This window comes from Chenopodium album, chromosome 2 (genome assembly GCF_948465745.1).
Source record: "Chenopodium album chromosome 2, dcCheAlbu1.1, whole genome shotgun sequence".
Lineage (NCBI taxonomy): Eukaryota > Viridiplantae > Streptophyta > Magnoliopsida > Caryophyllales > Amaranthaceae > Chenopodium > Chenopodium album.
In genome coordinates this window covers 22,488,625-22,514,394 of record NC_137835.1, presented here as the reverse complement: position 1 = coordinate 22,514,394, position 25,770 = coordinate 22,488,625, and the positions used below count along the sequence as shown (strand labels likewise).

General features: G+C 39.0%; 1 protein-coding gene and 1 non-coding gene across 2 annotated transcripts; one reads left to right on the top strand and one right to left on the bottom strand.

The window, feature by feature from the left end:
• The first annotated feature begins 4,966 nt into the window (after nucleotides 1–4,966).
• On the top strand, nucleotides 4,967–5,073 carry LOC145607275 (small nucleolar RNA R71). Its single transcript, XR_014105536.1, has one exon. It is a non-coding gene; the product is annotated as a small nucleolar RNA R71 (small nucleolar RNA).
• A 7,285-nt stretch (nucleotides 5,074–12,358) lies between these two features.
• Nucleotides 12,359–14,886, bottom strand: LOC145584428 (pentatricopeptide repeat-containing protein At1g32415, mitochondrial-like). The gene has a single exon (XM_081641272.1). It carries the CDS (start codon nucleotides 14,884–14,886, stop codon nucleotides 12,667–12,669), a length of 2,220 nt encoding a protein of 739 aa, XP_081497398.1. The 3' UTR covers nucleotides 12,359–12,666.
• Between the last annotated feature and the right edge of the window lie 10,884 nt (nucleotides 14,887–25,770).

Here is a 25,770-nt window from a genome sequence, read left to right as displayed (position 1 = left end):
ATCCAGCTGGCTGCGGGATCCCACTTTTATGTCCGCCTATGGCCTGTACAAGAACCTGCCCCAAGGTGGACGCACGGACACATATTCTTACAAATACGCAGATTATTGAACTTGAAGAATTTTCTAACACCTTTTCCTTTTCTCTTTCAGCTGAAGCGTACAAGATGCTTGACCAGGAGCAGAAAGGGGAGGTCAACATGTCCGAGATTGACTTGGCTCGGTACAAGGCTCGCCAAAAGCTGTACGAGCAAACTAAAGGAGTAAGTAAACCCATCTAGCTTTCTTCCTCTCGTCCGTGTATGTATTACGGAAGGGATCTTCTTCCTAACTTGGCTCGGCTTATCAATTATATTATCTTGTTCTCTTTTTACTAACTTTTATCTCTACAGCTGGCCACTCCAACCTCCAGGTCCAAACGGAAGCAGTCGTCCCCTGCGTCCAAGACGGACCAGGACGGCAAGGCGTCCAAACAAAGGAAGACGGTCGCGTCCAAGACCACTTCCACTTCTGCGGCTAAGACGACGTCGCAGACTGTCTCTAAGAAGTCCAAAGGAGAACAACCCCGGCTGAGCGATAGCGGGGCCTCCAAGTCCATAGATCCGGCCGCCATGCCGGGTCATGTTAGGTCCGAGAAATCGGACGATAGGGGTAAGTCGACCCCGGAAAAACCGACTGAGCCTGAAGTGACTCCGCCCATTCAAAGAGTCAAGAAAGCTGATTGGCTGGAGGTCACTCAGTCGGTCGGCGACCAGCCTGGCTAGACGGGAGAAGAGGGTGATGAACCTGCGCCGCCTCCGCCCTTCACTTTCAACCTTCCTACCCCTCCAAGCTTCTCTGACGGTCAGTCCAAGTAACTTTGGACTTTCTATTTCGTTTCTTCTCTTTTGTTTATTGAACTTACATTAAATTCTTTGCGTCCGCATACAGATATTGCAGAGGAGCTACACATGAAGACGCCCGGCCAGTCCCTTACTGGGGCGGACAGAAAGGCTATGCGGGAAGCCATGGCCTGGGCCGTCCCTGCTGAGCAGCGAGACAAGCTGCGGGGGATATATGAGGGCTTCCTCGGCCCCATGATCAATTGCAGCGCTGAGGTAACTTTTACCCTCAAATGCGCTTAGTCAATTTTTCGCTCACTTTGCTAACGCATTTACCCTGTACGCAGCTCTTCCTGCGGCTGAATGCCTTCCTGGAATGGAAGGACAAGGAGAATGAGCGGCTGAAGCATGCCTGGGCCCAGATTCAGAAGACCCAGGATGCCATTATTGGGGAGGTGGCCGTCCAGCGCCGCTATTTCGAAACCCAAATCAACGCGCTGTCCGACAAGGCGGCGCGACAGGCGGAAGATTTGGTGAAGCTGGGCGAGGCCCTTCAGCAAGAGTCCGTGGCCAGAGATGCCATGAGACAGGAGAGGGACCAGGCCCTGCTGGACGGCCAGCGCTGGAGGGAAGGGTTCGAGGTCTTCGAGAAGCTTCAGAATGATGTGGCCTTGGCCCAAAAACACTTGAAGGAGGCCTTGGACGAGTCGGACGCTCTGAGGGCCGAGGTGGAAAGTTTAAAGAAGTCCGTTGAGGACTTAACTCTCCAATTGCGAACACCTCGGGCCCCAGTGCGGATGAGGTGGTCTTCATTGAGCAGAATGCTGAGGACAGGCTGAAGAGCCACTTCTTTGAGGCTTTTGAGCTTATGGTGGACGAGGGAGAGGCGGCCTATTATCAGGAACGCTTCACCAAGCGTCTTAACTTTGTCTGCCTCAGAGAAGAGGCTAAGAAGGCCGGGCAGCCTTCACCTGAGCTAGACGTCACGCCAACTACCTCAGAGGAGGAGGAAATCGAAGAAGTGGCGGCCAGCAAAGACGGTGAGGCTGAGAGCAAGGAGGCGCCTGCTGATGACGCGTCCCCTGCCATCGTTCAAGAGCTCGGCCCAGGCCAGAGTCCAGCTTTTGCTCCAGCCGCCCCATGATTTCAGCTTTCTTAATCTTTTATGTATATTTTTCCTTGACTTTTTCAACCGCCTTTTCGAGCGGTTTTATGTAAGATATTTTACCGCCTTTTGAGCGACCCTTTTATTAATTTAGCTTCCAAATTTTGCTTCATACTTTGCACATTTTATACTTAACAAGTTTTTGCATAGTTTTTGCATTTTCGTACGCGTACTTTTCACGTTTTTGTATCTTCGTAGAATTGGGGGGTATGCCCCTTTATTCGGCGTTCGCCTAGTCCATATTTTGGGTGGTTTGATTGACTTGGTAGAACTTATACCTTAGGTGGTATGACTTCTAACAAGTTAATCAAATCATAGTAATGATTGCCCTTGGACTAGGTGATACGCCAAATCAACACATTGTTTGGCCGTTTAACTGACTTTATGCGAGTTTGTCCGTTGAAACTATCGCTCGGACGCACTCAGAAAATTCCAAGTATGATCTCAACTCAAAATTTTCATGTTCGGCTGGGCTGGAATGCCTAGGTATGCCCTTGCCCCATTATATGGGTTTTACAAGGTACCTTACCTTTTTCGTCCGCCTTAATTAAGGGCGGACGCATTCATATGACTTGGGATCAAGTTGCCCATTCTTATTTTATTTAATTTACTTTTGTTCTGCGACCGAGTTGCTATGTTGCAAGCAACCTACTTGCAAATTTCACGCGGCCGTATAAATTATGATTGTGCAAATAAGCATAAATTAAATGGAAAAATAATTATAACAATGTTTGACTTTTCATTAATTTGTCAAAATTACATTGTTGTGGCCGTACTGCTTACATTGCTCGGTCAACAGACCTAGCTGTATACACAGCTTTTGGCTAAGTACTTAAACATAATATCTCTTTAGATTGTTAGCGTTCCATGTACGCGGAATGGGTCGGCCGTTCATGGCTTCGAGACGATAAGTCCCATCTCAGACTTCTTCCCTGACTCGATACGGCCCTTCCCAATTTGGGGTCAGCTTCCCATCTTCATTTGCTCGTCCCACAGCCTCCATCTTTCTTAGGACCAGATCTCCCAACTTCATCGGCCGCTTAGACACTCGGCGATTGTACGCCCTTGTCATCCGTAGACGATAGATTTCGTGTCTAAGTGCCGCGTTGCCCCTGGCTTCAGGAAGGAAATCTAGGGCAGTCTTCATGGCTTCCCAATTGGCCGCTTCATCATATAGCATTACCCTAAGGGTGGGCTCATACATTTCAATTGGAAGGACCGCCTCGGCACCATAGACTAAGAAGAAAGGAGTTTCCCCTGTGGAACTCTTGGCCGTGGTTCGTATGGACCACAACACATTGACTAACTCATCAGCCCATAAGCCGCCTGCTCTTTCAAGCTTGCGCTTAATTCCATTGGAGATCAATTTGTTATATGTCTCTACCTGACCATTTGCCTGTGGGCGGCCGACTGAGGCAAAGCAGTGAGCTATGCCTTGGTCTTCCAACCATTCTTTTAGTTGAGGCGTTTCGAACTGAGGTCCGCTGTCAAACACCATAGACTGAGGGACGCCAAAGCGGGTAATAATACTCTTCCATATGAAGGCGGAAACATCCGTCCATTTGATGCCCCGGACGGCCTCGGCCTCGGCCTCTACCCATTTTGTGAAGTAGTCTATTGCTACAAACACATACCGCTTTTGGCCGGACGCTGGTGTGTATGGTCCTAAAATGTCCATCCCCCATTTGGCAAAGGGGAGCGGACTGCTGATGGGCGAAAGACTGTTGGCGGGCCGGTGAATTAATGTTGCGAACCTCTGGCACTTGTCACACTTCTTTACCATTTCCATTGCGTCCGACTTTAAGCTCGACCAGTAGTAACCCAGGCGGGCAGCCTTTTCAGCCAAAGCTCGTCCTCCAATGTGAGAACCACACTGCCCTTGGTGAAGATCATCCAAGACATCATGCCCTCTCTCAGGAGTGATGCATTTCAGGTACGGCTTTACAAATGCCTTTTTGAAAACTCTCCTTGCTTAATTTTAAACCAGGCCGCTCTCTTTTTCATCAGCCAGCTCTCTTTAGAATCGGCCGGGAGTAATCCATCCTTTAGGTAAGATATGATCCCGTCCATCCAAGTGGAGCTTCTATCAATGGCATGTATTGTTTTAGCGTCAATACTCCTCTTTTCTTTTACTTCCCAAAACACTGACCTGGGAGTATCACATGATGCTGAGGATGCCAACTTAGAGAGGGCGTCCGCCTGATGATTGGACGAACGAGGGACCTGCTGCAGAGTAAAATGATCTAGGCTCTTAGCCTCCTCTTTTTCAATCTTCAAGTACTTTATCATGGCCGGCTCCCTCGCCTCGAAGTCTCCATTCACCTGGCCGACTACAAGTAGGGAGTTCGAGCATACATCAATTTTTGTCGCTCCTGCCGCCTTACACATTCTAAGGCCGGCCAAGAGGGCTTCGTACTCGGCCTCATTATTAGAGGCTTGAAACTGGAATCTCAGAGCATATTCAAACTTGTCTCCCTCAGGAGACTGATATAACACCTGCACCACAGCTAGTAGCTGTCGCACTACCATCCACGAACACTTTCCAGATCTGATCGCCGGCCGTCTGAAGATCCGGTCGAGTCATTTCAGCTAAAAAATCAGCAAAGGCTTGGCCCTTAATTGCTTTTCTTGGCTCAAATGCAATGTCAAAGCCTCTCATTTCCAAGACCCATTTAAGCATACGGCCGCTTGCCTCTAAAGTTGTAAATGACTTCTTCAGAGGTTGGTCTGTGTAGACCACAATTGAATGTGCCAAGAAGTATGGCCGCAGCTTATTAGCAAATCCTCTAAAGTTGTAAATGGCTTATTAGCAAATCCTTTGGCATTCCCATATTGGGAATTATGTATCGCCATGTCTTCAATAACCTGACCTGCATCATCAACATTAAGATTCATGAATCTCCCACTAGCTGCAGAGTCTAAAATTATTCTAGAAGAATTTCCAATGCCGTTATAAAAGGCTTGGATTAACTGTCATTGCGCTAAATTATGGTGAGGGCATTCTCTTTGTAAGTCCTTGAACCTCTCCCAAGCCTCATATAAAGACTCATCGGCTTCTTGGGCAAAGTTCTGAATCGCACTCCGTAGTACTGCTGTTCTCTCTGCAGGATAGTACTTGTTATAGAAAGAGTTTCCCAGTCAGTTATACCAAGTGTAGTTCTATTTAAGCCATTAAACCACAATTTAGCTTTTCCAGTTAAAGAGAAGGGAAAGAGAATCTCCCTGATCTGGTCTTGAGTGACCCCGGCTTGTCTGATGGTGTTGCAATATTGACAATAGTCGGCAATGTGAAGATTCGGGTCTTCACCCTTTGCTCCACTGAATTGCTTCCTCTCTATCATCGTTATAAATTGAGGTTTAATTTCAAATTGAACCCCATTAAGAGCCGGAGTAGGGGTGAGATGTGGAAAATCCGTAAGCTTTGGTTGTGAATAATCACTAAGCTTCTTTGGAGCCGCCATCTCTGATTCTATGTCTGATGATGTCTCTGAATTGCTAGAATCAGTTGGAGGATCGCGGTGATTATTGTTAGTATCACTAGAATCCGCCAGGATTTGCTTGTAGAAGTTTTTCTGTCTATGGAAGGAACGTTCGATCTCAGGATCGAAAGGGATGTAACCTGATCTGGAACACCTGGGCATAAACAAAAACTAGAAGCAAATATGAGATTTGTCTCAGAGAACTAGCGCTCTCTGAGACAAAAGAGAAATAATCTAGACTACAAAAACAATCAGAAATAAAAATAAAACCGTTTCCCCGGCAACGACGCCAAATTTTGACAGGGTAAATTCGTATCCCCTAATCAAAAATAATTACCTAAATCACTAACTAAGGTAGATAGGGAAGTAGGGTCGATCTCCACAGGGAAACAAGTCTTTTTACTCCTAATTAAATATTATAATCTAAATTATTTAAGTAACCAAAATTTATAATTAAGTAAGAAACTAAACTACAAAGAATGAGAGTAGGAAGAAAACAATATATAAAGGGATCTAGGGTATAGGTTCACCAATAAATAATACTCCAGGGTAAAACAGGGTAATCAATCATTGACATTGCATAAACAACATGATTAACAGGCTCTCGCAATTTATTAATCAACATAGATCTAACAGGCTCTCGCAATTTACTAGATCTAAGTCCTTATTGAAAATAGCCTTTAATATCAAATTAACATCTGCTCGATTCATCAATTTAATATTGTTATACTTTTACAAGCCGCAATTGTAAAACATTAAAACAATCCAATAAGAAATCATCATGCAATACCAATAATCAATAATAGTCAATCATCAATGCATCAATTAACCAGATTGTAAAGGGCTCTCGCTACGTATTACAATCACACAATTAATTTACCGGTATTAAATCCCATCTCTCGAATCTTGACTTAACCATTTATAAATTAACTTGCCTATTGAAACTAGACCTAAACATTAATTCTCATCTCTCGATTCTTGAATCAATATTGTCAAACTCATGCATAAAAGATAGGCCTAATCTAGTCACAGAGCATTAAATCAATCAATAGGAAATTAATCTAGCATTGATAATCAACAACAATAATTTACCCCTTCATATTATTTATTAGATCCCCATAAACCCTAGAAATTAAACTACTCACACATATTAAAAACTAAACTAATCAAAGTAATAAAATAAATCATGATGAAAGGAATAAAATAAATAAGATTAAAGGAAGAGAAATCGTTACCAAAATAAATCTGGAATTAATGAAAGAATTAAGAACAAAAGTTTAGAGAGAGATTAAGAGAGAGAAAACTAAGTAGAGAGAGAAAGTCTAAGAAAGAAGATGTGATAAGTAATTAATCGTCCTAAAAACGTACTTAAAAACAAAACTAAAACAACTCCTAATTAGAAACTAATTGCTCGACAAAAGAGCCTTTCCAGAAACACGCGCCCGATCGGGCTAGAGGCCGCCCGATCGGGCGCGCCTTTTTTGCTATGCTCCTACTGATGTGCCGCGCCCGATCGAGCTAGCAGCTCACCCGATCGGGCGCGCCTCTTCCTTGAGGGCACTAATGCACGCAGCCGCCCGATCGGGCGTATGCTTGCCCGATCGGGCCCGGTCTTCATCTTCGAGGCTTGGACTTCGATTGGGCTAGGTTTCTCGGCCCAATCCATATTTCCTCTCGGGTCTCGAATACATGGTCCAAATGCCTCGTGATCCAAATTACCGAGCCCTTAATCACCGGATCTCACCGATCTTGGGCTCCAAAAGTGGTCGTGTTTCTCTAATACTCGTGATTGCTCCAAAATATCTCGGGAAAATACTCCAAAAGCATAAATCCCTGCAAATATCAACCAAATCTACGAAAACACTGGAAAACACCGATTAGTAATAAAAGTGGCTCTAAAGAGCCAAAAACACTACTAATTATGACCAAGGGACGGGGGTAAAATAATATATAAAATAGACACATCAATAGAATAACAATCCTTGTTGAATTCAAACTGAGGCTCGTACGCCTTGACCTTCTTGGACTTATGTGGCTGGCCATCAGCCACCCAAACTTCCTTCCTCTTTTTTCCATCTTTCTTTTGGCCGGCCAAGTCTTGCTGAGAAGGTTTCTTCTCAGCCTCCTTGGCCGGCGCTTCTGCTTTTGTGAGCGAACAAAAGTCCGCTGCCTCAATATAAGCTTCGGCTTCCCGCAGAACACCTGCGTATGTCCGAATCTTTTTCCTTAGCAAGTCAAATTTAAAACCATTGTGCCTTAATCCCCGGAGAAATTCAGAGTAATCCATTTCGTCCGGTAGATTATGAATTTGGGCTTTTTCTTGGTTAAATCGCTAGACGTACGAGCGTAAGCCCTCATTTTTTTCTTGGACGATTGTCGCCAAGTTAAGGCTAGTCTTTCGAGGCGGTATGTTGTATGAAAAATTTCCCACGAACAGCAAACTAAGAGTAGTGAAACAATTGATGCAACCGGCCGGCAAACTGTTGAACCAATCCTGCGCCACACCTTTCAGAGTGGCCGGGAAACATTTGCACCAAGTGGCGTCATCTACGCTCTACAAGTACATCAGGTTCCTGTACGAAGTGATGTGCTCTTCTGGATTACCCGTGCCATCATAGGCTCCCACAAGCACACTCTTCACCTTTGGCGGCTGAGGGGCATTTAAGATATCTTGCGAAAACGGGGGCGGCTTATCTCCCAGAGTAAGTAGGCGCATCTGCCAATCGATGGGCTGTGGTTGCACGGACGGTCCAGCCAGGTAGGGAGCCTGTCCGTATACCTGCCCGTATGGCCCAAATTGTCCGTATGCCTGGGGGTTTGGCTGCATCAAGCCATTGAACCCCTGAGGAGGTTGATATTGCAGTGATTGGGCTGGAATAGGAGTTTGAGCATGGAAGACTAGAATAGGAGTTGGGGTGCGGACTGCCTGACTTCCACTGGAGATGGTCGTGTTGGTATGCTGGGAAAGAGAATGATGTGAAAAATCATCCGGCATAGTTGGGGTTGAGGCCGTGTCCGAGTAGGCAGCGCGCTCCCGCTGCTTATGCCGAAGGTAATCTCTTGCGTCCTTCCATCGTCTGGACGGCTCAGGCTCCTCTCTTCGAGGCTGCCTACCCCTCCCCCCAGCCGACTGCGTTTTCGCCAGCAAGTCAGAGAAATTAGTCCGCGGTACTCTCGGGGACCTTCCAGTCGGCCTTCTAAAGGGAGTGTTTCCAGCGTCCGTTGCATGGACTGCTTTGCTGTGTGTCTTCTTTGGAGCCCTCTGTTCCTCTCTCCTGGGCGGCTGCCTAGAGGTAGAGGCTCCATTTTCAATTTCTTTTCTGAGTTTGTAAAGCGCGGCCTTAAGAGAGGCAGCGGTAACAGGAGGGTCATCAGCTTCTTCAAATGTGGATATCAGAGGATCGTTAGTATGGATCGTAGGGATTAAATCCTCTACATGCCCATCCTCGCCTGGATTAGGTGTCTGACCGTCTATTGCCATAACGTACGAGTATCCCCACAGACGACGCCAAATGTTTCGGGTATTTTTTGGATTTCCTAGGATACTGGTCACGCTCTTCTGGCAATGAGTCAGTCCCACCTGCAAAACAACGAATATTCCGATCAACGGAATATTCGCCTCCGACGATCAAGTCAGTGATCAAAACGGAAAAGGCTAGAGAGAGAAAGTAGAGAGAAGTTGGAGCTATTTAATGCTCTGTTGTTTTCAATTGTCTGAATCCCCCTCCCATCATAAATGATTGGGGTATTTATAGGGGTGGGACTCGTGCCCCTCTCTAGGGTTTATACCCTAGATTTGCGTGACGTGATTGGTTGTGCAATCAGTGAATGCCACGTGTTACTCTGGGGGCGCCGTTTTGCGGCTTTCATTGATATCTCTCGGGATTTGGGCCCTGACGTTGTTAGGGTTTTCTGGCATGTTGATTATTAAGGGAACAGATGCCCTTAACACATGGCATCTTCTCATGACGACACATGTTACCCTCTGATTGGGCCACGTGTCACGACGAGACTGCCTGAGGCCTTAAGGACTCTGAATTAGGTGGCATCTTCCCGTGGTGACACGTGTCACCCTATAACTGGGCCACGTGTCACTATGGGATTGGTCCACGTATACTGGGTATTTTTACCCACAACTGTGAGCATAACAGGGTACCTTGTAAAAATTCCAGGAACCGGAACCTGTTGCAACAGGTTCCTCAAAATGAGAACCGGAACCAGAACCTGTTGAACAGGTTCCTGGAAATTGGGAACCGGAACCGGAACCTAACCTGTAGGTTCCGGTTCCGATTCAGGGTACCCTGTATTATAATATACTCACTAACTTTTTTGCGGAATTTTTAATAAAAAAACTGGTTGGTCACTAATTTATAATGTTTGCAACTTGCAAATAAGACAAACTAATAGTAGTTGTCTAACAAATTTAATATATATATTTTTATAATTGTAATTTTGATATTTATTATTTAAAAATTGAGTAAGAATTAGTGTATAATTTGAAATTAAGTGATACTTTTATCAAGTACAGGGTACCCTACAGGTTCCGGTTCCAAAAAAAATGAGAACCGGAACCGGAACCTATTACAACAGGTTCTCCAGTTTGCTACCCGGAACCGGAACCTCTTGTACAGGTTCTGGTTCCGGAACCTGCGGTTCCTAACAGGTTCCGGTTCCGATTCAGGGTACCCTTATTTTTTGCTCACCCCTAACTATGATTGAAAAGGTGAAGTTTGAAATTTATACTCATGAAGGCTTGCAACATGATCAACAATCTGACTTCTATGAAGTAGTTCTTAAAATTTTGGTATCACGTTGGGCGAAAAGCAACACCCCTCTTCATTGTTTAGCTCACTCATTAAACCCTAGGTATTTTTACTCCATTTATTACTTTAATTATTTTTTTTATCTTTAAATATTTTGTATTGCATTCATAACACTATGAAATTGATTTTATTTTCAAGGTTTTATAGTGATGCGTGGCTTCATGAGGATCCTGATAGAGTATCACCTCATAGAGATGCAGAAGTATCTGAAGGGAGAATTAAGTGTTTCAGAAAGCTTTTTCCAGAACCTCAAGATTTTAAACATGCTATGGAAGAATTGGGATGTTTTCTTTCAAGTCAGGACCATATACGGGTGGAGAGAACTTATATTGTAGAAGCACCATGGATCCTATACTCTGGTGGGCAAGTTTTGGTTCATCTACTCCTATTATACAAGCATTGGCTTTAAGAGTTCTTGGACAACCTACTTCATCATCATGTTGTGAACGCAATTGGAGCACATACAATTTTATTCATTCACTAAGAAGAAATAAGTTAACTCCACAACGAGATGAGGATTTGGTTTATATTCATAACAATCTTCGACTTCTATCAAGAAACACAAATGAATACAAAGAAGAGAAAACACGGATGTGGGATATCGGTGGTGATTAATTTAATAACATGGAAGAAGGGGGATTTCTTGAGTTTGCCGAGCTTTCTCTTGATCTGTGATGCACGGAAACGACAAATTTACCTCACGTACCGTCTCCGAAACGTATTTCGAAACGTTTTTGTGAGTTTCCTAAATATTGGATACGTCTCTTATAATTGGGAAGTTTGGAAACCCTTGGGAAACTTGATTCCCACTATAAATAGGCGTTTCCCCTGCAATTAAACCCTTGATTTTACATATTACGAGCAGTACTGCAGCAATTCCATAGTTGTCGTTTCCATAGTTGCCGACCCTTGTTTGCCGCCGTCACCACCTTGTCGGAACAACCACCGGCCGATTTCTGTATTTTTGTTTCAATTTTGACTTTGATATGTACTACCGATCAATTTTTATATTTTTGGTTTTAGTTTTCAACCTTTTGATTTTGATCGGTACTCCATGAATCATGATTGCCTTGATAGTTGATTGAATGGTTTTTGTTTGGTAGTGATATTGATATTAGTACTACTTTTTTATTTAATTTTTTAATGTATCTTTTCAACTTTTCAAGCAATTCAATTATGTATATGCTGGAGTAGTGGAGTAGAATACACGTGTTTTGCAATTTATGTGCTTTATGGATTATTGAGAATATAATTAATTGAGTAATTATATATATTTTTTATATCAAGCAGGAGAAGTTTATTTAAGCTTATTGTCGTTGATTATTATGACTAATCTTGAGTCTGAAACAAGTCAAACAACAAATAATCCCTCTGAGAAAATCATTGATTAAAATAGTCCCCTTTGAAAATATGTAACTAAGGTTGAGAAGGTTGGGGGGAAAGGTGGAAATACTTTGTGGATTTGTGATTTATGTGGTAGTAATTATCAAGGAACATACACTAGAGTTAGGAGTCATTTGCTTGGTATTAAGGGAAAAGGAATTGCAAAATGTCCTAATGTTAATTACAATCGATTGCGTGAGATGGAGATGTTGGAGGAAGAAGTTCAAAGAAAAAAAGATAATCAAGCACCTAATAATGTTCCTTTACCACCAGGAGGCTCAGATTCCGTTGTTCCTACTACATCAAAGAAAAGAAAGGAAAATCCAATCTCCAAATTACATGACGTTACTGCAAGAAAAACTTTAGATTCTCTGATTGCTAGAATGTTCTTTACTGCTGGTTTGCCTTTTAATTTAGCAAGAAATCCCTCTCGATCTTATCGTTGTGAAATTTCATCATTTTTCTTTGAACTTGCTTCCTGGAGCACCACCAATTACTTTTGTATTCCAGTTCTCATTGAACTTGGGGAATGTCCCATATTTGGATATACTACGTAAAAAGATTATACACAGATTTCCCATGAAATGTTAGATTCGGAAGGAAAATACAGAGAATGCAAGTATACATCCAGGCACACAAAATATACACAGCTTTCCCAAGAAATGCACAACTGCGTCTACACTTCTCTAGTTCTAAATAATGACAAAGAATGTCCACTTGTTTCAGGTCGTAGCACATTATCCATCCTTACAATATACATGATAGATCTTACATCTTAGTCCTCAACTCTGCAACTGTGTGCAAATAATTTGATTGCAGGTTCAGTTGTAGCAAAAAATAGAACAATTGTTATAGACTTATAGTACTAGACTACTAGTCATATCTGCATCCTCAATCAAGAATAACTTTTCTTACTGCAAGCCTTTTCTATCTCAGTATAGCAGAGTCAAGCCAGAATGTATGAAGGTTCCTGCAGACAAACACTTTCATCCAACACTTTATCTGTTACGATACAATTCATGACCTCGAGATTGTGCTCCATCTCCTGAAAGGAATACATGAGTTCGTTCCCCACTTGATATCCAACTACATCCAGGAACCTTTCTCATCCTGTTTGATCTCATCTCCTTACGTAGAAGTCTCTCTTCTCCATACTGGCCAGCTGCGGCAAGCATGTTGCAGCGAACAATGTGAGCTGCTGCATTTGTAGGATCTAGCTCAAGGAGTCGCTGGAAATTACGGCCAGTAACAATGGCATTTCCCTCATTAACTCCACATACACCTAGTAATGCACCCCAAACAGCAACACCTTGCTCAGGAGGTAAACTCAACACAAATTGTTCAGCTTCCTCAACTTTCCCAGCACGTCCTAGGAGGTTGATCATACATATATAGTGTTCCACATCAGGTTGAATTCCATAATCCTCTTTCATGGCCCTGTAGAAAAGCCAACCTTCTTTCATCAATCCTGTGTGGCTGCATGCTGACAAAACGCCTAGGAAAGTAACAGAATTTGGTTTTATCTTTTCTTTTATCATGTTATCAAATAGTGATAAAGCTTCACATGCTAGTCCATGAAACGAGAAACTCATAATCATGGAATTCCAAGAAACTAAATCATGGCAAGCCATGCTTGAGAACATTTGGTATGCATCACAAACTTGACCACATTTTCCATACATTGAGATCAGCGAATTTCCAAGGATTAAGTCCACATTCATTTGTGTTTTAATCAATAAGCAATGCAACAGCCTGCCTTGATCCAGGTGAGCTGCTGCACCAGCTGCTCCAAGAAGAGTGGAGTACGTAGACTGTATAGGTATTACACCTTCTATCCACATTTCTGAGAATAAACACATAGCTTCTAGAAACAACTCATTTTGGACACACCCGGATATCATTACAGTCCACGCAATGTCATCCTTGTCAGTCATGTTATTAAACAGTTCATACGCCTTAGCTACTTGTCCAGCATCAAAATACCCGCTGATCATGGAAGTCACTGAAATTTTATCATGGATAGGCATAATCTTAAAGATATACTCAGCCTTGTCCAATTTTCCAATCTGAATGTAACCACTAATCAAAGCATTACAGGATTGTGTTGTCCAATACTTTTTGTTCTCAAAGATAGAGTGAGCATACTCCATCAAGCCATATCTAGAATACATATAGATCAGACTATTTAAAAGCCGTCCACTATGATCATGGTATTCGTAACTGTTGGTGATCACTAAAGCATGTAGCTGCATACCAAGTCTAGGGTAACCAATCCCAGCACAGGCATAAGCTAGTGAAATACAGGTCTCTTCGTGCAGTTTCACACCAACCCTCCTCATTTCAAGAGCTAGCAATATAGCTTCTTCATAGTAAGAATTCCAAGAAAATCCACCAACCATAGCTGTCCAAGAAACAACATTCTTTCCAGGCATTCGACGAAACAAATCATAGGCAATCCACACTTCTCCAGCCCTGCAATGCCCAGATATCAATGTAGTCCATGTAATTACATTTACTTCCTTATCCACCATTTGATCAAATAACACCCTGGCTTTCTCCATCATACCATTCTCTGCATACCCATTAATCATTGCATTCCAAGAAACGGAATCCCGAATTGGCATTGCCTCAAACATCAATTTTCCCCCCTCCAAATCCCCATTCTTTACCAACCCAACAATCATTGAATTCCAACTAACAACATTCCTCTCCGGCATCGCCACGAAAAGTGCCTTTCCTTCCTCAACCATCCCAGAGCTCATCAACCCACAAAGCAATGATGTCCATGACACTACATTCTTCATCGGCATCGCCTCGAAAAACTTACAAGCCTCACTGATCCTACCACTCTGCACATACCCAGAAAGCATAGCATTCCAAGTAACAACATTTCTCTCTGGCATGATATCAAACAAAGTCCGAGCCTCATCAAGAAGACCCCTTTTAGAGAATTTAGTGAGCAGAGACGTCCATGTAACAACTGAAGACTGATTTCTTCTGTGGGGCATTTCGTCGAGCAGTTGGCGTGCATGCTGTAATTTTCCATTAACCAAACAACCGAAAAGCTGGGATTCATTAATGCTGAAGTTTGATCGTTGAAATGTGGAAAACCCAGGTTGAAAATCAAATTGGGTGACACAAAAAGTACGATGGATTAATTTAGTTGGAGTTTTTGAAAGAGAAATAGCCAAGTTTCTGGCAAAGTGAATCGCGGGCATCGGCTAGATTCTGTCTTCAATTAAGATGGGTTGAGACAAATTCCCTAGTTCACACTAATTTATCGTGGACCACTAACATTAGAGAAAGTAGAGAAAATATGGTTGTTTTATTAATAAAAAAAGGGTCACTATAATTAAAAAAAAAGTCACTATATTGAAATAAAAATCATTTTGGTAATATATAGGCCTAAGTGGTTATTTTTGTAATGAAATATTTTACTACCTCCGTTAATTATTATGTGCAACTTTGGAATATTTTATATCTCACAAATAATACCTCAAAGTTGCACATAATAATTAACGGAGGTAGTATATATTGATCAATATAAATAATAAAGGCCACTATGTTAAAATTAGGGTAATAGCGTCGTATTTCAAGTTCACAATATTATTAAACGTTGTATTAGTTTTAATAAAGGTTACTAGGTTAAAAATAAGGTTACTATGTTAAAAATAATGGTCACTATGTTCAATATAAAGTCAGTTGCGTGTGTATAGACCTCGGGTCCACAGTAATATTATTGTGGACTAGGTCCACGCAAGTCTTTTTGTCATGTTGATAACCAATCTAATAATCTAATATATATATATAAAGGGGAGTTTTTCCCCGAGTTTTTAGAGTGCCACGTAGGATTTAATTTTCTTAGCGCGCCATATAGGATTATAAATGTAAGTTGTAGCCAATTAAATAAGAGATTATTAATTTCTGTTACAATTAAATAATTCAAATGCCACGTAAGCAAAATTGACGAATAAGATTTTAAAGTTTAAATTAATTAAATACAAATATTATCTTTTGAGATTTGGAATTTTATCTAATAGTTTAAAACTAATTTAATAACAATTTTAATCACATAAACATGAAAAATATTTTTTAAGAAAATACTAACAAACCGTATCGCACGGGCTTCATTTAGTACAATATACGTACAACTCCAATTGATCTTACGAGGCGTTTGGTAGGACTGCTGTATGAGGGATGGGATTGAGTGGAATAAGAAGGCGGATGAATAGATAGGATAAGGATAAAAATAGTGTATTTCATTGTTTGGTATGGGTTGGAAACAAATAAAAATACAAAATTATCCTTACTATCCTTTCTTCACTCTTTTCTTCTTTTTATTTCATTAAGGGTAGAAATGTCTTTTACCCATTAAATATAATCTCAATTCCTTATACCACCCCCTTGGTTATTAATTTGGAGAAATAACTCCCTTTTTTATCCCTCTCTTAACCCCGGCCCCCTCATAATCCCTATCCCTCTAAACAAACAAAGGACATGTCAAATCCCTCCTCTTTTATCCTATCTCCCTCACTTTATCCCTCCAAACAAACACCCTCTTAATGTTATGAAATGGGACTTTTGGGACTTTGAATTAACTATGCAAGTTGAGAATTGAGAAAACAATTAAAATGAACAAAATAAATATTACCTCCCAAGATTTATGGTGGTTCGCTCAAAATAAGCTACGACCACTTTAATGGAGAGAGATAGAGTTTTTATTACCAAAATCAACGACTTAAGGTCAAGTACGATCCCTAAACTAACGTATCCGTAGCGTTTTAGTCCCTCAACTATATTAAGTGGAGTTAAGGTAAAATACAGTCATTAAACTTTGGTATTTGTAGCATTTTAGTCCCTCAACTTTCAAACGAGGCAAAATGGTCCCTCAACCACCCAAGCCTCACTATTTCTGGTGGAGGAAAAGCTTAATTAGCAAAGTTTAGGGACTTCCAAGCCAATTAAGCGAAGTTTAGGGACCATTTAATATGACGTGTCATTTAATTTTATTTTTTTAAGCAAAAGTTTAAGGACTTGTTAGATCACAAGTCAATTAATTAAATTAAATATAAACTAAATTAAAGTTTAGATTATAGAGTGAGGTTATTTTTTTTATTTATTTATTTTTTACCTATTAAATATTTATAAAGTTAATTTGATAATCATGATATATTTGTTATTTTTTATCATATTTTTTCTTCTTACCCTTTTTTTTCATAATTAAATTTTTTACAATATATTTCAACTAAACTCATGAACCACACATCCTCAAATCCTAAGTCCTTACCCCTTATATATTTCACTCACCAAAAAAATTAAATAAAAAAAATATAATGTGTTTTCAAAGTGAGTGAGTAAGACAAAACCCAAACTTTGTAATATAAAACTAAATAAAAAATAATACCACCCCACTTTATTTCTTTCAAGCTGACAATTTATTTTCATGTGTTTATTTTCAAAAAAGGGGTTTTCAATTTTTTTTGGGTTTTTGTATGTCAATTTTGAAGGTTTTTTTTTTTTTTTTTTTTTTTTTTTTTTTTTTTTTTTTTTTTTTTTTTTTAATCCCTATGTGTGTATGTTCTAAATGATTTTGAGTTCTTTTGGGTATTTTGGGTGACAATTTTTATATATTTTTTTTATTTTTTAAATCTTGTGTTAATTTTTAGGAGAAAATAATATTTGCCCTAGATTATTAACTAAATGTACCGTGTTTAGCTGAATGAGTAACAATTAAAAAGCAATTTTTCTTTCATAAACAAATTTCGTATTATAGCTAGATTTTAGGGAGAGTTCTTAACATATTTTAGTGAGAGAAAGTAAATTGTGACCATGAATTTCACACTTAAATAGCTTTCACTTATATATTTTTATAAAGTTAATAATTTTTACTAAAATTAATTTGGTTTTGTTGAAATCAAATTAGATTAATTGAACTAAATTACATCTATATATATCTATATATATATTAAAAGTCATGGCAAGAATTGTAATCATGCCACGTGTCGTCATGATTTGATAAATAATGTGGGGTCATGTTATATTAAAAACGATCATCAATGTTTCCTCACAAAAAATTATGTTAATAAATTCTAAATTTTTAATTGAACTTATATACGAGGTATATACTTCAATATAATCTCATTCTTTCATTTACCCATCCATAATTCATATAGGTTTTACATATTTAAATTATGTAACACAAAAATACATAGCAATTTCAAAACCACAACATGTGTTTACCTTGAAGAAATTTTTAATGATAGATAAAAATTCCTTTAACAAATAAAACAAACTAATATGAAGTACAAAAGTTAGGTTACTCCATATTTCTTTATGAATTTTGATAATTTTTAATAATATTTACCAAATAATTTTTTTTTTAAAATTTAAAAACCACCAATAAATTTCACTTTAATTTATTATAATTTTTTTATATACAAAAATGACGTGGGGCATCGCCCGGGCCTAAAACTAGTTTATGGGTTAAAACTTATGATCACTCTTTCATGGGAGTGCCATGTGTCCCTATAGATCCCTAAACTTTAGTCTATAATAATTTCACCTTATAGGTCCCTAAACTTTTATTTCTAATTTGGTTAATTCCAACTCATCAGAAAGTCCCTAAACTTTGCTTTTGAAATCATTAAATTTATGGAAAAATTGCCCTGATTAATCCCAATTTTGCCTCGTCCCCCAATAATAATCCCTACTTTTGATAATTTACTATCACTTCCAACTTTGTATGGGATTAATTTCTATTGCACCCAAATGACTTGGAACCGGTTGAAGAGGTAAATTTTGCTTACTTGTGATTAGTTGCACACGTGTCACAACCTGATTGGTTCAAAATTTTACAAAAAAAAAAAAAACAAAACAAAAAACAATAAATTAAAAAAAACCACAGCCACTTCCACCACCACCACCACCACCACCACCCTCGTCGGAACCCTAACCCCAACCCTTAATTCCACCAAAAACGGTCGGCCAACCTCCGACTTCCACCAAAAACCACCGACCATCCTCCACCACCCATCCCCGACCCTCGAAACCACCCACACAGTCGGTTTTCATGGCTGATTTTCGGGGAAGGGGGTGAAATCGAGGGTGGGGGGAGAGAAAGGGGTGGGTTTCAAGGGAAGGGGGAGGGCAGGGCGCCGTTTTCGGTAGCGGGGGAGGGGTTTTCGGGGGTGAGGGAAGGAAAGGGATGGATTTTGAGGGATGGGAGGGTTGGGCGCCGTTTTCTGGCAGCGGGGGAGGGGTTTTCGGGGATGGGGTTGATTTTTCGGCGGGTGGGGGTAGGGGTGTGGTGTTTTCTGGGATAGGGGCGGAGGGTTGGGTGTGGTGGCAGCTGCTGGACATGGGTGGTTTTGGGGGGTTTTTTTTAATAAAAATTTTAAGCCAATTATAGGCTGACACGTGTCTGGTAACCTGTAATATTAAGTTGGATGACTGGTTGGGTGCAATAGAAATTAATAGGGTTTAAAAATTGGGAGTGATGGTGAATAATCAAAAGTAGGGATTATTATTGGTGGACGAGACAAAGTTAAGATTAATGGTGGCAATTTTTTCTAAATTTATTGCCACATGTACACTACTGTCCCTAAACTATGCTTAGTTAGCTAATTTGTACCTGAAAAGTGAGTCATTGGTGTATGAGGGACCATTTTGCATCATTTAAAAGTTGAGGGACTAAAATGCTACAAATAACAAAGTTCAGGGATTGTATTTTTACCTTAACTCCTATTAAGTGAGGCAATTTAGTCCCTCAACCACCAATGAGTACTATTTTCGGGCAGATAGTTTAGGGATCTTGCCTAGTCATCAATAGTTTAAGGACCTGCAATGCATACTTGACAATAGTTAAGGGACTTTATCTGCTTAGTCATCAATATAGTTTAGGGACTTCCCTAAAAAATGCTTATGATTACATGAAAAAAGAGCCGACAAACTAAATCAGTTAATAGTTTAGGGATTCGCATTCAATGTATCAACATATTTGTACAGCAAAGTATCCAAAAATCCGTTCTGTAAAAAAAAAATAGTTGTTACAAATTAAAATATTGTCGTATGTTCTTCAGATTGTTGTTGATCATCAAAAAAATCTATTGAGGGTGCATTAGAAACTCAAATACCTGGTACCTACACGAATAATTATACTCCCCTCATTTTTAAATATTTGCTCCATTTCTCCATACGCGGAGTTTTAGGAGAAATTGGATAAAATAATAAAATATAGAAATAGTTGGGTTAGTGAAAGGTAAATTGGAGGAGAGAAAATCTAAAAGTAATAAATTAAAATTGGGTCCCACTAGTTGAGAGAAATGAATTAAATATTATAAAAGCTTTTCAAATAAGAAATGAAGCAAGTATTTAAAAACAGCCGCAAAAGAAAAGTGGAGCAAGTATTTAAAAAAGAAGGAAATATCAATTAGGAACCGTAATATAAATGACATGATTTTTTTTGAATTTATCAGTCTTTCTTTCTTTATTTTCTTTACAAGAACAGAATAGGATGTCTTATGTTAGAAGCAGCTTAATTATGTAATTATATTTGCATTCACAATTGACGGTGTCAACTAATTATGTAATGATTTAACAATGTACTAATAAAAAGTCCTTACAAAAATGTACTAATAAAAAATTAGATTATCTTATCTATTCTTTTTCTTATCTCCAACTATTTTACCCTAGCTAGATTAAACTATGTAATTATATTGTTTGTTTCAATAGACATTTTTTTAAATTTTTTTTGCAAGTCCCTAAATTATTATAATAAAATAATGATTATATTATAAGTATTACAAAAGATGAAACTATGTGTGCTAACACACTACGTGGTTATCCATCCAATCAACATGAGATTGTGAGAAGACTTTATGTACAAATCCTATATATCATTATCCACCATCATCATTATGACTTAAGAAGAAGAAATTAATATACAAGACATTAATGTCACCATATTTGCATGTGCCTCTAAATTCAATAAAGTAATCATAACACTAAAGTCATCATGACATGCAAAACTAGACTAGTAGGCATTATCATGACCCAAAAGTCATCGGGACATGCATAACTTAGACTAGTCATCACATGTACAACTTTACCGTTTCCTCTTCGATCCTTTCATAATCGAATCCCGATTACGAGTCACACATTAACACTTAGGGGCCGTTTGGTTACACGGGTTAAACGAAATGGAATGAAAAAAATGGAATGAAAATCCCTAAAATTTAGTAAGTTGTTTGTTTTGAAACACAAAGGGAAACAATCACCTTCACCGACCACCCAACCACACCACACCACCCTATATTTTCTTCCATTTTTCCACATACTCCGTCCACCACCTAGCCACCCCACCACCCAACCGCTGCTCCCCACCCTTTGTCGCCCTCCTCTGTCCCCAAAAGCCTAACCTTCCCTTGTAACCTTGCTCCCGCCACCGCAAAAACCTAAAAAGTGCACTAGCTTCTCATAAAATGGTCGTCGGCCGCCCCTCCTCCACCCTCAAAATATTCGTTTCGAGGGTGGGGGAGGGCCGACTGACCGTTTTACGGGAAGGGGTGTAGTTTTATAGGTTTTCGCAGTGGTGGGAGAAGGGTTACGAGGGAGGGTTTGGCTTTTTGGGGGGAGAGGAGGGAGATGACGGGTGGGGGAGGAGCGGCGAAGGTGGCGGGTGAGGCAGCAATGCAATGGTGGTATGGTGGTGTGTTGGTGGCTAGGGAATGGGAACGGAAATACCAAGGGGGGTGGTGGGAAATCAACTTGGAATGACTTGGGGGAATAGAGAGGGTAAAAGGAATGGGAAAAAAGGCCTAACAAACACTAAGAAAGGGAATGAAAGAAGTTGATTCCCATTCCCTTTTATGAATACCCCCCCCAAAACCAAACGACCTCTTAATGGTAAATATTTATTTGTTTATCTCGATCTGGTGACGATTTCTTTTGTAAAAAAAAAAAGACGATTTTGTAAATAAAAGGAATAGTGGTACCACAATTTCTTCAGTATTTCATGGTTCTCCAAGAGGACAAAACGATGCAGTTTTTGCCGATCTATAATATTTGTAAAAACTTCTTCCCTTTTACTTTCTACAATTTCTACATTACTCACATGGTACTCTTAAAAGGAAAAAAGGCACAGTTTTGCCAGCTTATAATACTTACTCTCTCCCTTTTTTTTATAAGCGTTACACATAACAAATACGACCGTATTTTAATAAGTGTTACACTTTCTTTTTTTGGCAAAAGCTACTACATTTTATTACTTTCTCCATCCTTTTACTAAGAACATTTATTCCATTTTGGGTAACCAAAATAAAGAGCCTATTCCTATTTAAAGTTCGTACTTTTTGACAATGATATTCCCTCTTTTTTTTTTTTTTATGATTCGTCATTTTTTTTCATTCTTTTTGTGTAGTTTTGACATCAATTCTCAATATTTTCTCTCTCCCTCTTATCAATAATTCTCACCCACTTTTTCTTTTTCTCTATTTCTCTCTAACTTCAAATGCATATTTTTACTTCCAATTATTAGATTTAAAGAATCTACAATTTTCTTAATTTTCATGAAAAAACTCAAATATGCTCTTAATAAAAGGATGCAGGGAGTATTATATCTTTCTCCTTTTATGGTCTCCACCCAAACCCACTACTACTTTATTTTTTATTATTTCTTTCCTCACACATTCATTACTTATTGATAAATTATTAACCCTAATTTTTTTTTATATACAATTTATTAATACTCCAAGTACCCCACCGATGTGAATCAAGAGGGAAATTCTTTTGAAGAACCAATTACATTGATTTTGAGTCCAATAGGGTTCGAACTTGGAAGGAAAAGTCAAGGATGGGTCACTTGCTTGATTGTCAAGGAAGAAGGAAAAGTGCAGTAGTGACGATGGCGGCGGCGAAGCGCCGATCTGGGGGCCACGCGCCGGATAACCGACATGGCATGAACCCAGCTACACTCAGGTATAACACGTGGCTATAGGGGCGACATGTGAGGTGGTGTGCCGACGGCGAGGTGAAATGAATTTTTTTACACTTAGTTTTTCTAGAGTTTTGCTTGCAAGTTTTTACCTTTCACTTGAAATGGTTTTTCTTCGTTTAAGCACTTAGGATAACCTTTATTTTCTGTTATTTAGTTTCTATAAACGTCCTAAGGTTATTAGGAATGTTTTTAGTTAATTAGAGTTTGTTTAGGAATAGGTTTCCTATTCTAATTAGAAGTAGTTATTCTATTCTAGTTAGGATGCTTGGAGAGCAAGGTTAGGGGTTTGTCCTAATCCTTGTAGGTGTAGGATTAGTTTCCTCCTATGTCTATAAATAGAGGTAGATTTTGTGGCTTTTAGGTATATAGAAAATTAGATTAGTTTCAATACAAGCTGTTTAACTTTGTTTAAACTTTTCTTTTCTTGTTTTAATTCAAGGAGTTGTTTTGGTAATTAGAGCGTTCAATTCTTAGTTCTAGGAGTAGTCTAAGCTTTGATTATCAAAATACTTAATTCTAGGAGTAGTCTAAGTAGTTTGAGTAGTCTTGAATTCGTTCCAGGAGTGTCGAATTACAAGTCATATCCGTTTGTTGTTGTTAGAATTGTTCTCTTTTCTTAAAGAATTTGAAGGGCTTGTGTTACTTGTGTGATTTTAGATTCTTTATTGAGTTAAGGGGTTTAAATCCATATCACCCACTCACCTCTTATTTTATTTAAGTCAATCAAATTACCTTAAATTATGTGATGGTCAAAGTATAAAACTTATTAAAACACTAAGGAAGTATAAAAATATCTTGGTCTCCCTTTTACTTTCCCTCTTAAATTTTTTCACATTATTATCTGTTTTTCCAAATTTTTCTGTTAAAATAATATGTGAACTCAATCAAACTTTGTTTTGTCTTCCAATTTCAAGTTCTTCCTTCTTGTTTTTCTCTTAATCATCTGTTTTCATTTCTTCAATTTTTTTTTATTAATTAAAGATGATTTTATGCAATTTACTTGGTATTGATCTAAGGTGATTTTTCACGTCATTCTAAATCTCAACTCTGTAATAGAACAATCCAAACATTATAATTGTAAAGGTAAATTAAAATAACACTATGTTAAAACAAAATAACATAAAATATATTTAAAATATAACAGGTTTAAACAAAATTAAAGTAGAAATTTAATAGAATAACATCATATTGTATACTAAATAACTCAAATTTAACATAAATTATAGGGTATATAAACCAATCATGGGCCTTAACTATTAGTTTAAGTTTTTGGCTAATTTGGTCCTTTAACATAGTATCAGAGCCAATGCGACCTTTGGGTTCAATTCTCATCCACCTTTGCGATAATGGCTTCTTGTGTGAGGGGAAGTGTAGGCGTCGCTCGAAGTGCGCCTACGTTAAAAGCATGTGGTGAATATGCTTGACACTCATAGGAAGTGGGAATTGACATATACGATTAGGGACAAGGAAAGTAGGGAGCCGCCAACTAGTTTTTAAGGAACTTGTAAACCGTTCACGGATCATAAAAAGGCAACCACGATAAGGGACAACGATAGGCAACAACGATTGACCCGTGAAGGTTACACCCCATTCATAATCCATGAGATTACTAACTCCATATGGTTCGGAACCACGAAAGGAGGATCGGGGATGATGGTACGAAGTGAGTCATGGAGTCACATTCGCCCGTATTGGCCTCTACTCGATTCTTATAGTGAAAAATGATTCCTGCGATCTCAAAGGCATACAAACAAAATATTCAATTTGCTCCAAAATATTATTAAGCTAAATTGGTTGAATATTAATGCAACATATAATTCTAAAATATTGTGATCACTTGAATTAATAACAAGATTAAAAAGGATCCTAAACCGGTTGTCCAAATTATCTTATTAGGCGTGATTTTCAATTACATATTCCCTTTAACATGCAATATGGTGATCATAATAACAATAGAATAAACATTAATATTGGAAGCAATTTAACAATAATATCGTTAGTCAAATCAAATATAAAATAACCTAATCATGATGCTAGCAATATTAGAATAAAATAAGAGTAATTAAATTAATTAATTACTCACATTCCGCGCATTCCTTTAAATTGCTACATCATGAATAAACTGTTAGTAACTTCAATAAAAAAATATAAAGTAAATGAAAATTAAATTAAATAAAAAGTAGAATTGATTTGGTCCAAACCCTCAGTTATTTGTACCTTTCACGCCTTGGTTTAAGGACGGAACCTCGGTTTAAGTATAGACTCCTTGGAGTGCTTAGGGGAATTATTATGGAAGAATAAGGAGGCTAGAAATTAGGTTAAAGAGGGAGAAGAGAATGATTTTTGGTGTAAGGTGAGAGAGAATGATTATTGGTGCCCCGTACATCAGAAATGAGGGGGTATTTATAGAGAAAATGTGCCGAGGGAGCACACGGAACTCTAAAATGATAAAAACCCTAAAACAGTATCCCGCGACACGGCAAAGTGTACCGTGACACAGTGCAGTATGCCGTGTCACGGTGTAAAAAGTACGCGGAAATTACACGGAATATTCCAGTGTCACGGAATGGGCACCGTGACACGGGAAATTGCACCGTGACATGGTGCAAAATCCCGTGACACGGGAGAAAATTGTGCAGAAATACTAAAATGGGCACCGTGTCACGGGAATCAGCCCCGTGACACGTCAGCTTTTGCCGCGTCGCGGCATTTTTGCTGCTGCGCGATAATTTCAGTTTTTTACGCATTTTTAAAATAATCATAACTTTTGATCCGTAACTTAGAATAAGGCATATAATATATCATTGGAAATATTATCAAGTCTACTTTTCAACCCAATTAGAATCAAGTCAAAATAATATGTATATTTTAAGATATGTACGTTTTAGTGGAAGGGTGTTGGTTTTAGGCCGAGTTTAATGTTTTGCTCATATCTTTTTCGTTATAGCTCGGAATTGGGCTTATGATATATGGTTGGAAAGCTTATTTAAAGGCCTATCCAACAAAATAATAATTGGATCAAAATTGTATAGCCATAAAATCAGTTTCTCTCAGCTTTGCGATGTGGACACGAAAAGTGGAAAATAGGTTATGGTTTAGGGAAATGAGC